This window comes from Perissodus microlepis, chromosome 6 (assembly GCF_051167445.1).
Source record: "Perissodus microlepis isolate ML-2025 ecotype Zambia chromosome 6, ASM5116744v1, whole genome shotgun sequence".
Classification (NCBI taxonomy): Eukaryota; Metazoa; Chordata; class Actinopteri; order Cichliformes; family Cichlidae; genus Perissodus; species Perissodus microlepis.
Window position 1 is genome coordinate 16,309,196 of NC_140466.1, and position 15,636 is coordinate 16,324,831.

The 15,636-nt window shown below is 40.1% G+C and overlaps 1 protein-coding gene and 1 long non-coding RNA gene across 2 annotated transcripts; both read right to left on the reverse strand.

The window, feature by feature from the left end:
* Positions 1-7,713: 7,713 nt before the first annotated feature.
* Positions 7,714-10,875, reverse strand: LOC146385387 (ubiquitin carboxyl-terminal hydrolase 37-like). The gene is made up of 6 exons (XM_084931080.1): positions 10,147-10,875; positions 9,705-10,061; positions 9,494-9,570; positions 9,205-9,313; positions 8,211-8,595; positions 7,714-8,124 (listed from the first exon to the last, which is right to left on the reverse strand). Exons 2-5 carry the CDS (start codon positions 9,810-9,812, stop codon positions 8,518-8,520), a joined length of 372 nt encoding a protein of 123 aa, XP_084787206.1. The 5' UTR covers positions 9,813-10,061; positions 10,147-10,875; the 3' UTR covers positions 7,714-8,124; positions 8,211-8,517.
* Positions 10,876-12,917: 2,042 nt separating this feature from the next.
* On the reverse strand, positions 12,918-15,186 carry LOC146385388 (uncharacterized). Its single transcript, XR_014800495.1, has 4 exons — positions 15,062-15,186; positions 14,785-14,962; positions 14,606-14,690; positions 12,918-13,047 (listed from the first exon to the last, which is right to left on the reverse strand). It is a non-coding gene; the product is annotated as an uncharacterized LOC146385388 (long non-coding RNA).
* Between the last annotated feature and the right edge of the window lie 450 nt (positions 15,187-15,636).

Sequence of the window (15,636 nt, forward strand, 5' to 3'; positions counted from 1 at the left end):
AGAAAGTTCTGTGGTTATACCAAGTATGGACAGTTTTGGTGAGATACCAAATCTCCTTTTTAAAACACTGAAAATTACCTCCATTATATTTTCCCACCAATCCCGAAGTGCCGAACAGCTCCATAAGATATGTAAAATCAAAGCATTTTGACCATCACATCTCCAACATTCGTCCGTAGAGGCCAGGTTCCATTTATACAATTGTTGCGGTGTTCGATGCCACCTATGGATTATCTTAAGTTGAATAAATCTACTGCCTGTTTCTTTATACATAGTATTAACATTTTGAAAACATGAATCCCATTCAACTGAAGATATGTCCAATGCCATGTCCTGGGCCCAGTAGCCCTTAACTTTAAGGAGAGGGTCAGCTGACCGTTCTTGCAATAAGTGATAAATCTTAGAGGTAATGCCTTTACCCAAGGGTGATCTTGAGAGCAGGACTTCCATAGGGTTGCCCACAAGACAACTCAAGGGGGTTCCCAGCCACTTCGATAATGAACTATGTATTTGGACATATCTCCAGAATTGATTACGCTGCAACTTATATAACTCTACAATTTTATCAAAGCTTAAAAAACATTTAGTCCCACAGTCAAATAAATCTGATACATTAAGGATGCCTGCTTTACGCCACTGTAACCAGTCAACCGATGTCCCTCCAATTAAAATTCTTTTATTACTCCATAAGGTTGCCGAAGGTGATTTAATAAAGTCCCAGCGACCTGCCCTATGTAATTTAAACCACAATGTCTTTGCAATTATAGGATGGGTAGTTTTAAGACTGGTATCAAACAGCTCCCTCCAAGGAGAAATACCGCCATTAACTTCCGTCTCTATACGGGACCAGATGGGTTTAACTGGTGCAGTAGGTAACCAAGCTCTAAGTTGTTTCACGTTCATCACCCAATAATACCATTGGAAATTAGGCAATGAAAAACCTCTTTGTTTTGCACTCGCTTGAAGTTTCTTAATACTTAAACGATGCGGTGAGCTACCCCAAAGAAAGTGCCGGATTAAAAAGTCTAGATCTTTGAAATACTTATCTGGAATGTGTAATGGAATATTAGATAAAATATAAAAGATCATGGGTGCAGTCATCATCTTAATACAACTAATTTTACCCCATATTGTGAGACGTACTCTGGACCATCTACCAAATTCCATTTTTATTCTTTCCAACATTGGCTCCATATTTGCTCGAACCATCTTAGTGTAATCCGAGGTCATTTGTATCCCCAAATACCTCAAACCATTCACGGACCACCGAAACTCCCACTGTTTAAATAAAGTATGGGGGCAGTGTCCTGACATAGGCATTGCCTCTGATTTATCCCAGTTGACGCGATACCCTGAAAGCAGCGTAAAGCTTTCTACACATTCTAATAGGGCTGGAATTGACTTCCCAGGCTGGGTCATAAGTAACAACATATCATCTGCATATAATAGAAGCTTATGTTGACTATTACCCATCGAAATTTCAAATATATTTACATTATTTCTCAGTTTTTGTGCCAAAGGCTCTATAGCAATTACAAAAAGACCGGGGCTAAGGGGACAACCCTGTCTTGTGGATCTCTGTAAAAGGAATAGGTCTGATATGAGCCCATTCGTCAATACTCGCGCTGAAGGCGAATCATATTGTAGCGGGTCAGGGCTGTTCGGGGTTCTGTTTGTGATGTTTTGTTTATGTTACCATAGTGACGGGTGACGCCCTCTGGCTGCGACGGTGTGTCCTTCCGGGGTCAGAGGGCGCCCTGTGTGTTGTTGTTGCTGTTCTGTTGCCGTGCTGAGCAGTTAGCTAGCGGCAGTGTTCTTCTGCAGATGTTAATAAACGGCTGTGCTCCCTGGCTAGCTCACGGAAAGCAAGACCAAACGATACCTCCGTCTCCTCCTTGTCTGAGCTCGCCAAAATATAATATCTTTATCCACCTAATAAAATTGTCACCAAAACCAAACTTTTATAATGTCTTAAACAGATAATCCCACTCAACACAATCAAAAGCTTTTGCAGCATCCAGCGATAGGGCCACTGTTGGATGTACTGAATCATATACATAATTTTGCAAATTAACCAACCGCCTAATATTATCTGAACCATAGCGGTTTGGAACAAAACCAGATTGGTCTGCATGAATTATTTTCACCATTACTACTTTTAATCGACCCGCTAAGACCTTTGCCAAGATTTTTTGGTCAGAATTCAGCAAAGATATGGGGCGGTAACCACTTGGGTCTAAAGGGTCTTTCCCAGTTTAAAGAATAAATGTCCAGAGTGCATTGACTGAGGTAATGAGCCTACTTTGAACGCCTCATTATAAACATCGAGCAACAGGGGACTTAACATATCCTCAAATGCTCTATAGAAATCCAATGGTAACCCATCTAATCCTGGAGCTTTATTAAGTGGCATACTGTTAATTGCACGGGTAATCTCCTCCACTGTAATTGGAGCATCTATAATCTGCTGGTCAGTAGTAGAAAGCTGTGGCAGGTTTAAATCAGTAAAGAATGCTTTGAATTTCTGTTCATCTAAACTCCCTTGTGTAGAATAAAGATTATTGTAAAAGGCCCTGAATCCATCATTTATATGTCTAATAGAAGTTGAAATAACCCCATCTGATTGTCGTATGCCTGGGATATGGTTCATACTGTCTTTCTGTTTAAGACGGTATGCTAATAAACGACTCGGCTTTTCTCCCATTTCCCAATATGCTTGATTAATGCGAAATAAAGCGTATTCTGCCTTTCTGTTGTACAGTACATTCAACTTATATTTAACTTGAACAATTTTATTCAACGTAACTCTGTCTTTTGTATGGGAATGTACTGCCTCAAGTGCCTTTAATTTGGCTTCTAACGTAATGATATTCTTGTTAGCTGCCTTCTTTTTAAAGGAAGCGTAAGAAATTATCCTCCCCCTTAAGTATGCCTTCATAGCATCCCACCAAGTAGCCAATGTAGTGTCCTCTCGATTATTTGTCTGTTTGTAAAATTGTATTTCATCTCTTATCAATTTAATAAACCCAGAGTCTTTAATTAAGGACACATTTAAATGCCATCTGCGGCTTTGAGGAATCTGTAAAATATTTCCAAGACATAGAAAAATTGGCACATGGTCCGAGAATACTATATTACCAATACTTGAATCTATAGAGTTATTCACTAAGGCTTCAGAAATAAGAAAGTAGTCGATTCTAGTATAAACATTATGAGGCGGAGAGTAAAAGGAATATTCCCTGCCTTCTGGATGCATTGTCCGCCAAATATCATTCAGACCTAAATCTGAGGTCATCTGCCTTATGGCAACTGCAGATTTACTCTCTGTGCCTCTCCTAGGAAGTGATCTATCTAGGTCTTGATCCAGTATTTGATTAAAATCTCCTCCTACCACTATTTGTGCACCTTCTAATTCCAAAAGATACCGTGACAGGTTATGAAAAAAGGCGAGTATGTCCGCATTAGGTGCATAGATATTACATAAAATTATTGGTGTGTCCAGTAGTTGTCCATAAACCAATATAAATCTACCTTCCTTATCTGTTATTACTTTTGTTTCAGCAAAGCTAACTGCTTTATGAATCAGAACCGACACTCCCCTACTTTTATCAGTTCCAGGACTGGAAAAGACTTTACCTACCCAGGAACATTTAAGTTTTAAGGCTTCTGACTTGCACATGTGCATTTCTTGAATAAAGGCTATATCAACTCTTGATAACTTTAGATATGTTAACATTTTCTTCCTCTTAATCCCGTTATTCAACCCCTTAACATTCCAGCTGGCTATTTTGAAATCTGTCTGTCTATCCATCTTATATGTTGTCTCCTTGACCTGGAGACAACATATAAGATGACACCGCCATGGACCTCAACCAGCAGGCTTTGTGTTACCTGTTTCTTTATACAGGAGCATGTAGGGGTGGACTGCCTTTTTATTTGATTACCCTTTTCTCATGTTTTTGTTAGTTCGGGACATTTTGGGGGACATTATTCTCTTACTTGTTAAACACATGCTCCCATCCACTCTCTTGGTCCAGAAGCTCCATAATCCAAGTGTCCCAACTCAGGTCTGATGGCATTTTTTCCAGTGGTGTTTTTAACCTCTTGGGAACTTTCACTACATTCCTTACTTGATGCAGAAAGAAGAAAAGAGTCAGGGATGCATAGCAAGCACAACAAGACACCAGCAGTCCAGACCTTTCACCAACTGAAGACATTTGCAGCACCATAAAACATGACAGAGAAGAGCTGGGACTATGTGAAAGGGTGAAGTGCTGCAGTAAAGTTGCAATGGTCCTATCTTTTATACAGTCTATGGTTCACTCTATTAAGATGTGATTATCTCCAAGGTCCATTTAGTTTTAGTTAGCTGAAGCTAAACCAGAAGTTAAAACGAGATGATGAAAAACATTTTTAGTTAATGTTACGACTGTTGTTGTAATGTTGTCTCATATGTAAATCTGAGTGTGCAGGTGCCTTTCCGTGATTGGTGCATCCATGGGACGGACCATACAGATTGGCTAATGACCTGGAGACAACATATGAGATGACACCGCCATGGACCTCAACCGGCAGGCTTTGTGTTACCTGTTTCTTTATACAGGAGCATGTAGGGGTGGACTGCCTTTTTATTTGATTACCCTTTTCTTATGTTTTTGTTAGTTAGGGAGATAAGACACTGTCATTTGGTTTTATTCTTTTCATAAATAAGTTTTGTACATCCTTTTGATACGGTCCCTCTTGTTTGTTGTTTTGGGGTCCACCCCGAAGCTATAGTTCGCTCCTTTCCTTTGTTAGAATTCAATCACTGTAAATAAATCACCATCAAAATTGTACTGGTTGTGTGATGTGCTGCTTGGGGTCAGACAGGGGTGGATCACCCCTATATTATGGTCTGGCCACCCTTAGACAGGCCATAACACTAACTAAAATGAAACTAGACTTAAAACTGGCTGGTGTCCTTACCAGTGACCTTGGGTCTGAACTGTGGGCTCCTCTTTCCAGGTGTTCGTACTGCCTGAGTGGGACCAAGATGTGCTGTCTTGCCTCTTTTGGGTTTTCTGCATGTTTCTGGCTCAGCATGCACTTCTTGGCGTTCGCTGTTGGTTGCAGCCACTTGAGGTTTCTGGGCTCATTTGGGTTCTCAACACTGGGTGACTTTGATGGGAGTGAAAGCATCCTCACAACATAAATCACCACACTACCTGCTTTTGTTTCAGATTTTTTCTTTATCCTTGTTAACATGTTTGGGTACTGGGTTTACCTGTAATGCATTTTGTGCTCCAAAAGCTGTTATTTTGTGCAGCTGTGCTCCAAAAGCTGTTAGCATGACCTTTTTTTATCATTAGATTGTGCCACACCAGCACCTGAGAGAAAAGCTTTGAGTTTGATTTTGTGTTTTGCAGGCACTCAGGAGAATAAGTCATGATGTTTCTTGTGTTTGTCATGTTAGTATCTCAGTGCTTGTCAATCACCAGTCAACAGTGTCACCACTGTGAACAACATCCTGCGACCGTTTGAGTCAAAACCTTCGAGAAGTCCCTGCAGCCGCTTCAAAAGTCATCACTGAGCTCGATCTCTCTTTTAACACGCTGGAGACAACAATGAAAGATGACTTTCTTTCATATGCTGCTTTGAGGGCTTTGTTTGTGAACAACAACAGAATCAAAACCATCCATGAAGAGACATTTCACCCGCTGATTAATTTGGAGAAACTGGACTTCCACAAACCAGTTGGAGACTTTGTCTTCTGGATGGTTTCAGAACCTGATTTCTCTCCACTATTTCAATCTTTTGGGAAACAAATATACAACACTGGGTCCGGGAAACCTTTTCCTGCCACTGAGGAGCTTGAAGACCCTCCATTTTTGAGGAGCTTTCCTTCAGTCTGTCAGTGAAAGGGATTTTTTTTAAATCTTGAAACTGCCGTGACCCTGTCCAAAGACCAGCTGGCCGGGTCAGTCATGGATATTCACAAATACCCCATAGTACTGGTGGAAAAGAAATATCGGGGGAAAATGCATAGAGTAACGGCTGCAGTTAGCTGACGGCCATCATACCCCTTAAATCTGAAAACTGATTGGTCGGGGTTTAGTAGCTCAATAGGGTAGTATGTAGGCCTGCACACACCACCAACAGGGACACGTGGCGTTTGGGTTGCCCGTTCCAGCAATTCGCTACACAGAAGATAATGGCATTATGCAACTGGCCCTTTGATCAAATGATGAAAGCTGATAGTCAAATAGTGCGCCCTGACATAGCACTGACATTTCCACATGTTGTAACGAGTAGGGACAGACCATGTTCAGTGTGTCGTGACACTTGCACGATGGAAGAACACACCCACTTGTTGGTGCCAGAAGAGCCACTGAGAAATTATTGTTTTAGCTGGCTCATTACAAGTCGATGGTTGGTCACCTGGAATAAGATAAAACTCTGGAGCGAATAATTGCCCGATTTTACTGGCCAGGAAACTGTTTTAGACTTAGAGCTTTTTATTGTCATTGTGCAGTTTCTTGCACAGTGAAATTGGGTAAGTGGAGAGCATAGAGCCGCTGTATCTGTGCGCACCACCATCTTGCATTTTTTGCATGTTTGGATGTGCGCCGATGGTGTGCGTCCAGTGGTGTCAGCTGGTGAACCAGCTGGTCATTTAAAAAGCACCTTTATGCCCCTCACCATTAATGGAGGTCCCATTTGAGCACATTGGCATGGACCTCATTTTATCAATGAGAAAAAGAAAGTCTTTAGTTCAGCTGTTGTTAACTGATCTTGACTTTGTTGATTAAACGTTGCAAACCTGCCTTCAGTGTGTCCTGTACATGAGGTCATTTAGTACACCACAGCACGGTGAGTTTTTTGAGCTGATGAAGTTCAGCCAAAACAGGAAACATGCAGCAGGAGACAGTAACTTGTTAAAATGTTATAAAAGGTACAATTAAAGATTTTCACCCTACAGGGTTGTCAATGATCCAAGGATAAATGTCTAATTTGGTCAAAATTTTATAAGCCATTTCTGGAGAGACTGCAGTGGAAATGTTGTCACTTTTGGACTTTGCTACCTGCAGCTAAACATTTGCAGCTAAATCATTTATTTAAAAGCAGAAGCTGCAACTGATCGAGTGAATGTTTGTCTGAAAACTTAAACTGAACTCCAAGGGTACCATTGCTCCAGCTTACCATCTTTACCTGAGTGAATCAGTTTGTTGAACAATCTAAATGATTCAGAAACTTCTGTGACATCAACTTAACTAAGGCTCATTACAAATTTCACAAAACACTGCTGAATACTTTTAATATTTTTTTATTAGTTATTTTTGTTTTGTTGTTATTTTGATTTTAATAAAACAAAATAACAAAGAATTAAATAATTTCTTTGTTTTTTTAAATTTAATTTCTTTTACAAATAAATTAATAATAATATTAATAATAATAACTATAAAATTAGTGATGTCAGCGTAAACGTCATTAGTTAAAATAACGTTAACACTGACAGCACTAATTTGTTGCCAGAGAGCAAGCCAAACACTGGTCCAGAAAAGGACGATCTCTAGTAGTGGTGCACTACTAGTAGATTTGTTTTAACCTCCTAGGACCTGGTGTCCACATATGTAGACATAACATTTTGGGTTGTCTAGACCAAAATACAAAATTTTGCTCTTCAAAAACCTGACATCCACTTATGAGGGAGGACATTACACTGCCACTGTTCAATCGAAATTTAAAACGAACGTCCTCATATGTGGATCTCATTGTTTTGAGAAACAAAAAAAAGATAGTCCGAATCTGATGTCTTTGTTTTTACATTCATCAGGTCCCAATCAACCCAAATGGCACAGAGAAATGAAAAATGCATGCCATGAAAGAGTTCAGGTCTTAGGATGTTAAAAATGTCCCTGCTGATGAGACCAGTGAATGTGGGGCGACGGTGGCAAGAAAAAACTCCCTCCTGGAGGAAGAAATCTTGGGAGGAACCAGGCTCTCTGGGAGGACCCTTCCTCCTGAGGGCAATACTTACCAGTACTTGTCCTCCAGTGTGCGATGGTGGGCTGGGACGAGTGTTGTTTCTTCTCAGCATGATGATGACCTTAACTTCCTTCCTTCCTTCCATTTCCTGTTTCAGAACTGAGAATGAAGACAAAACTGGTTAACAAGGTAACAGGACATTTAAAAATTCTCTCACTTCAGGATGAGATGCTGTGTCTTCTTACGTTTCTCTTGTAAAACAGCATGTAGGCCGAGTGCTGCTGTTCCTCACAAGCTGCAGATCCAGTTGTGTGGAGCACCTGTGCGTCATTATAGGTGAGCCAGCGATCTGATGTAGAGTGCTGACTCTCCTCAGGATGGACAGAACTACAGATGTAGTGTCCTGAAATCACATTAAGACAAATGAATCCAACTTCTGGAAGTCAACTGATTCAAGCAAACAGTGATTTTGACTTAGTGCTTCTTAGAACATCAAAAGCTTTTGTGTGTGAGTCCTTCACTGAAAAGTAGCAAGTTTTCATTTTCTGTTTGTCACAAGTCTGTTGTTTTACCTGACTCTGTGCCTCCATAATGACTAATGATGCTGACAAGACTATAACAGCCACCACCCTGAGAAGGAACAAATCCAAAGAGTGTTAGTTTCATAAAGTCTCACATCAGTGCCATAATTAAGCTGATTTGCTGAGGCTACGTCCACACGAATGCGTTTTCGTTTGAAAACACATCGTTTTCTCTCCGCTTTGACCTCCCGTCCACACTGAGATGGCGTTTTCCTCAAGGAAAAACACAGCATCTTGAAAACGCTCTCGAAAACGCATACATTTGAAAACGGAGTTGTCCCGTCGCAGTGTGGACACTCGAAAATGCAGACTTTCTAAAACGATGACGCATTTTAGTCATGTGATGCAGTCATGTGAGCAATTAAACAAAGATAGCCGAGTGCATTATACAGCAGTTGTTTTGATTGCTCTCAACTTTGACAGCCCTAAAAAAGATTAATATCAGTTTGTACATGCTCCGGATAGCTTTTCTTCAAATTCTGTTATTCTCACTCACTTTTGCGCATGCGCAGGACTGGAACGTAAGCGTTTTCGGCCGTTTCAATGCAGACGCACAACTATTTGAAAATGACTGAAAACGCTAGTGTGGACACGGAGTTTTCAAATCTATCAGGGCTAATGTGGACGTAGCCTGAGACGTTCTGCAGTCTGTTTTTACCTGATTGGATGGCACCACCAAGTCCCTCTGCAGCCTGACGGGGTCATCCACCTTCTGAATCTTGTAGGTTTGTGTAAAGCCAAACCTCTTCAGATGCAAGATCAGAACTCTGGCAGAAAAGAAAAAAAATAAAACAAACAAGGTAGAAAATAAGAAGAATGAGTGTCAAACACAAACAGAAGATGGGAGAAAACGACTGCTCAAGTATTGTCTCGAAAAACTCTGATATTTGATGCGCCACAGTTTGGAAACCTGGTCAGTCGATCAATTCTGATGTGACCTTACTCACCTTGGCAGTGTATCAAAAGACGACTTCAGTTCTGAGGCCGTCCCTCCACAATCACAGCGAAATTCTATTTCTTGTTCCTGAACAACAGCACAGAGAAAACAGGCTTTATGTTAGAAAGAAATCTCAACATATGCACACACACATACACACAAACAAAAAAGGTGTGTTAAGATCGCTGACACTACAACTCTATTGGAATTTGTGATCTTACCTTCAAGTATGTCTCTAACATGTTTATAACAGACCCCTCTGGAACCAGGTCAAGAGACAAGCTGGTGAATTCCTCTTGCTGTGATGATTGGTGACCGCAGCTACACATTTCAGGAGTAACGTAGTTAAAGTAAAGATCAGGTAGGTGGAAAAGAGGTATATGAAAATATTGCAACCAGCTCTGCGTTTCTGAAAGACAGGCTTACCTCTTGCATGTCCTCATGTTTTCCATTTTAAAAATGTGATGGTCTTCTACTGGGCAGGTATAACTTTGGCCCAGGAGAGCTGCGTTCCTCTCCAGGTGAGGTGTGAGCCTTTTGACCTCATTGAGGAACAATGTTAGGAATTCATGAGCGTCCTGAAAGAAAAGCAGAGAGATTTAAAACAGTACATCAAAATCAGAAGGTAAAGCAAAAAACGAAATGTCCAAATAGCTGACGCACTTTCTGTGCACTGCCGGTGTATTCAGGAGCTTGATTGCTGAATGCCTTCTTAAAAGCTCTTAGGTGGTGATCTTTAAGGCCATAATCTGTTGACTCATGACAGTCCCTGACATCAATGAGCCTTCTGTAGAAAGGAAAGGGTAAACAGACATTTCTGCTGTTAGATCTCTTTGTTCTTCAGGTTTTTGAAGAAAGTAGAAGGTTGACGTAGCGCACCTTAAGAGCTGAGCTTCTGGATCTGTGCTCCACAAAACCTCCTGACGCCTGATGTCTCTTATGAACTCCTCAATGTTGAGGAGGCTCTGCAGGCAGGAGTTCATGTAGCAGGTGTTTCCGATGTTTGGAAACCTGACACACACGCACAACGTTTACAGTATCAGTGTAAAAGAATTCATTTTCTCCACTTTGACAAAGTGAGCTTTGGTCTTTGTGCACCACGTGTACTCACCCGAAGCAGTCTATAGTCTCAGTTTGACGTTCTATTATTTTTCCACCGCATGCTACACTGCTCCAAAAAGGTAAAAACACAAACACAAAATTAGGAAAGATGTCAGGATGCTGAGCAGTGTATGTGCATGTATGCATGAGCTTTGAAGTTGAAACATTTTGGAGGACGTCTTTCTCTTACCTGTTAAACACATGCTCCCATCCACTCTCTTGGTCCAGAAGCTCCATAATCAAAGTGTCCCAAATCAGGTCTGCTGGGATCTTTTCCGTGGTGCTTCTTACCTGCTATATATATATATAGGACATAGCTGTGTGCCTCATTGCTCTTAATTGCTCTCATTTAAATGCTTGATGACAGTGACTCTTTCCATAAAACATACCTTCCCGGATTTAAAAAGAGACCAGCGACACCTGTTTTGTGTCTTCACTGTGTTGGTCTCTGCCTCTGCATCGCTGTCAGTTTGCTGCAGAGGACGAACAAACATAAGTTTATTAAAAAAGTAAAGTCACTTAAAATTAACAAGTGCATTTTAAAGAGAATGTGCATTTCATATGTTTTGTGTAAAAGCAAACCGAGGAACAGCAGAAGAAGTGTCTCCATTTTCTCTTCTTCTTCTTCTTTTGACCATTTTCAGGGTTAGCTGGTGTGGCAGCAACAGAAGCATCCGGGATGCTGATCAGGAGAAAAGTGTAAATGTTGTGGAAATTTATAAGAAGGAGTACATTTTGCTAATACAGATTGCTAATAACAGTGAATAACTGTAATGGAATACCAACATGAACAAAATCATGTATTTTATACATTTACACTCTACATTTTCAAACGCTAATCTCTGCAACCATATAAATAATAGACAAGACTAGAAGTAGTAAAAAAGATGTAAATACACAAGGTGGAAGAAAAATGCCAATAAAAGGGAAATAAAAGAGCTCCAACTAAACCACTGCTATAAATATCTCCAGCAGCATTAAAGAGTGGCGCATTTCTTTACCTCTGATGAGACGTAGAAGGAATTTCCTTCTCTGCCACGTTTTGTTTGTGTAATTTCTGTTTAGAAACAAGAAAACCAACATCAGTAATGGCATAAAACAAACATACCAAGGGAGTCTCTCCATGAAAAGTGTCCAGTTAGAAAATTTGGTATTATTTCATATTATTTATCACTTTAGTGAGCTGTCAGCTCATGAAGCAGATATATAGGAATATCTTTAAATAAAATAAAAACAATTTATTCATGCTTTAAATTCAGTTTTAAAGTTTGTCCTATGAAATACAAAATCCTTCATTTGGTTCTGATCAAAATTCAGTTTTTACAGAAATCATCCATGAAGCTTCATTAAAAGCTTCAAAAATGCTTATTCACCATAAAAAATATTTAGAGAAACATCCTGCAAGTCTCTTCGAACTTACCTTTCTGTGAAAAAAAAACAACAAACGTTTAAACATCTTTGAACTTAATTTGAGGACATAGCTGTGCTAAATTGCTCTTAATTCTTCTCATTTAACTGTGATGAGTAAATGCTTGATGACAGTGACTCTTTCCATAAAACATACCTTCCAGAATTTAAAAAGAAACCAGCGACACTTTTTTTGTGTCTTCACAGTGTTGGTCTCTGCCTCTGCATCGCTGTCAGTTTGCTGCAGAGGACGAACAAACATACGTTTATTAAAAAAGTAAAGTCACTTTAAATTAACAAGTGCAATTTAAAGAGAATGTGCATTTCATATGTTTTGTGTAAAAGCAAACCGAGGAACAGCAGAGGTGTCTCCATTTTCTCTTCTTCTTTTGACCATTTTCAGCAACAGAAGCATCCGGGATGCTGATGAGGACAAAAGTGTAAATGTTATTTTTCAAAGTGGAAATTTTTAACAAGGAGTACATGCTGGAGACTGCAAATAAAAATTAATAACTGTAATGGAACAAAATCATGTATTTTGTACATTTACACTCTACATTTTCAAACGCTAATCTCTGAATCAATATAAATTATAGACAAGACTAGAAGTAGTAAAAAAGATGTAACTACAAAACACCAATAAAAGGGAAATAAAAGAGCTCCAACTAAACCACTGCTATAAATATCTCCAGCAGCATTAAAGAGTGGCGCATTTCTTTACCTCTGATGAGACGTAGAAGGAATTTCCTTCTCTGCCACGTTTTGTTTGTGTGATTTCTGTTTAGAAACAAGAAAACCAACATCAGTAATGGCATAAAAGAAAGTATATGGTATGAAAATACAAAATCCTTCATTTGGATTCAAAATTCAGTTTTTACAGAAATCATCCAAGAAGCTTCCGTAAAAGCTTCAAAAATGCTTATTTACCATAAGAAAATATTCAGAGAAATGTGCTGCGAGTCTCTTCAAACTTACCTTTCTGTGAAAAAGAAGTTTAAACATCTTTGGACTTGAGGTGATCGCAGCGAAAATCTCCTCAGCTTTGCAAAAGTTCAACTGAAAACAAGCAGTCAAAGGTTGTATATTTATAAACTTTCAGCATAGAATGTTCATACCCTGAACAGCAAACATCATCATTATGGTGTATGGGGCTAATTTGCATATTTTGGAATGTATGCTCATTTGAACTGTATGGTACTCGTCTCCAAGCAACTGCTACAAAAACAGGTCAAGTCAAGTGGCTTTTATTGTCATTTTAACCACGTGCAGAGGTACTGTACAGAGTGAAATGAGACAGCGTTCCTCCGAGACCCTGGTGCTGTATATGACATATACGGACAAACCCAGGACTACATAAAGTGCAGTGTGCATAAACTGCAAAAATAAACAAGACAAAACAGTGCAAAACTAGACAGAACAGGACGATACAGACACAAGACAATGGAAATGTGCAAAATGCTGAGTATTGTGCAAAAGTAACTTGGTGTCTGTATGTATGTGTATGAGTGTGAGACACTGCAGATAAGTGCTTGGTAGTGACGTGTGTGTAGGTGTGCGTGTGCCAGTGCAGTCACTGAGTGTTCAGGGGTCTGACGGCTTGTGGGAAGAAACTTTTCCGTAGTTTGGTAGCGAGGGCCCGGATGTTCTGGGACCTCTTTCCAGAAGGCAGCAGGGTGAAGAGTGTGTTTGAAGGGTGTGTGGGGTCCTCCAGCAAGCGGTTGTTATAAGGAGGGGAGAGGGGCTCCAATGATCTTCTCAGCTGCTCTCACAATCCGTTGTAGGGTACTGCGATCCAATACGCTGCAGTTACCATACCAGACAGTGATGCAGCTACTTAGGATGCTCTCGTTAGTCCCACTGTAAAAGGTGGTGAGAATGGATGGTGGGAGATGGGCTTTCCTCAGCTTCTGCATGAAGTAGAGATGCTGCTGGGCCTTCTTGGTTATGGAGCTGGTGTTGAGGGAGCAGGAGAGGTTCTCCGCCAGGTGGACACCAAGAAATCTGGTGCTCTTGACGACCTCCACAGAGGATCCATTCATGTTAAGTGGGCAGTGATCCCACTGTGCTCTCCTGAAGTCAACAATCTCTTTTGTTTTGTCCACGTTCAGAGACAGGTTGTTGACTCTACACCTCTACAGATGGCCCGCAGTGCAACCCTTCAGCTTCCTAGTAGATTCACCTATATACAAATTTAAAGACCTAGGAGACTTACTTCTCGTCAGAGTTGTAGCATTCACAAGATTTTCAGAAAACTTGACCTTTGAACTTGAGGTCAAGGTCACTGATATTCAAACTGACCCCAGAACTTTAGTAGATGCACCAATGGCATCAATTCAAAATCCTGCCCCTCGTTCTCGAATTATTGTCTTGACCAAGCTGAGTATACAATTATGAAAGAATCATTTTCCATTTTTATTTCACTATCTGTAACTAAGACAAATAAACAGTATTTGGGACACAAGTCACTATTAAAGTGGTTAGTGAGACTCCACATCTGATAACAGTATAACACACTGCTTATTTATGTAAAATTGTCATCAATAAATGTGTTCAAAACAGAAGCTACACTGGCTTTAAAAGTTTTTGTTAACTCTGACTACCTGTCTGCTCTTACCTGTTTCTTTTGCTCTCTGCTGTCTTCATCCTCCATCCAACTCTACAGCTATTGTTAGGGATGACATGATGAAACTGAAGGGTGTCTGGGCACCGAAAAAAGAAAAGAAGAGAGATTGGATTAGGCTGCAGCTGGCGTGCCATTCTCTCACTTCAGGATGAGATGCTGTGTCTTCTTACGTTTCTCTTGTAAAACAGGATGTAGGCTGAGTGCTGCTGTTCCTCACAAGCTGCAGATCCAGTTGTGTGCAGCACCTGTGCGTCATTATAGGTGAGCCAAGGATCTGATGTAGAGTGCTGACTCTCCTCTGGATGGACAGAATTACAGATGCAGCAGCTGTTTCCGATGTATGGAAACCTGACACACAAACAAAAGTTTACAGTATCAGTGTAAAATAATTCATTTTGTCCAGGTTGAGAAGGTGAGCTTTGGTCCTTGTGCACCACGTGTACTCACCTGAAGCCGTCTGTAGTCTGAATTTTATTTTCCATTATTTATCCACCGCCCAAATGTTTCACTACGCTACTGCAAAAAGGTAAAAACACAAACACACAATTAGACACTGAGCACTGGATGTGCATGTATGCATGAGCTTTGAAGTTTAAACTTTTTATTTCTATCATCAACAATTTTTATTTATTTCATTTTAAACTTCAATAACAGAGCTTAAGGATAACTACATAAATAAATAGTTTAAAAAACAAACAAACAAAAACAAAACAACAACAAAACAAAACACTACAACAACAAAAAACAAAACAAAGGGAAGTTATCCTATTCTTTCTTCGCACACCAATCCCCACACCACCACTCTGTCATTACTCCTCTGTTCTTCAAGTTACAGAAAGCCAGCTTGTAAAGGGGGACCAAATACAATCATATTGAGGCAATTTGTCTAATAAACCATAAGTCACTTTTTCGTAAGACGCCAACTTAGCCATTGTCTTTAGCCACTCTTCATAGGGAGGGGGGTTCTTTTTCCGCCAATGTCTTAGCAGGACCCGTTTGGCCGTAGTAAGAGCCAAAATAAT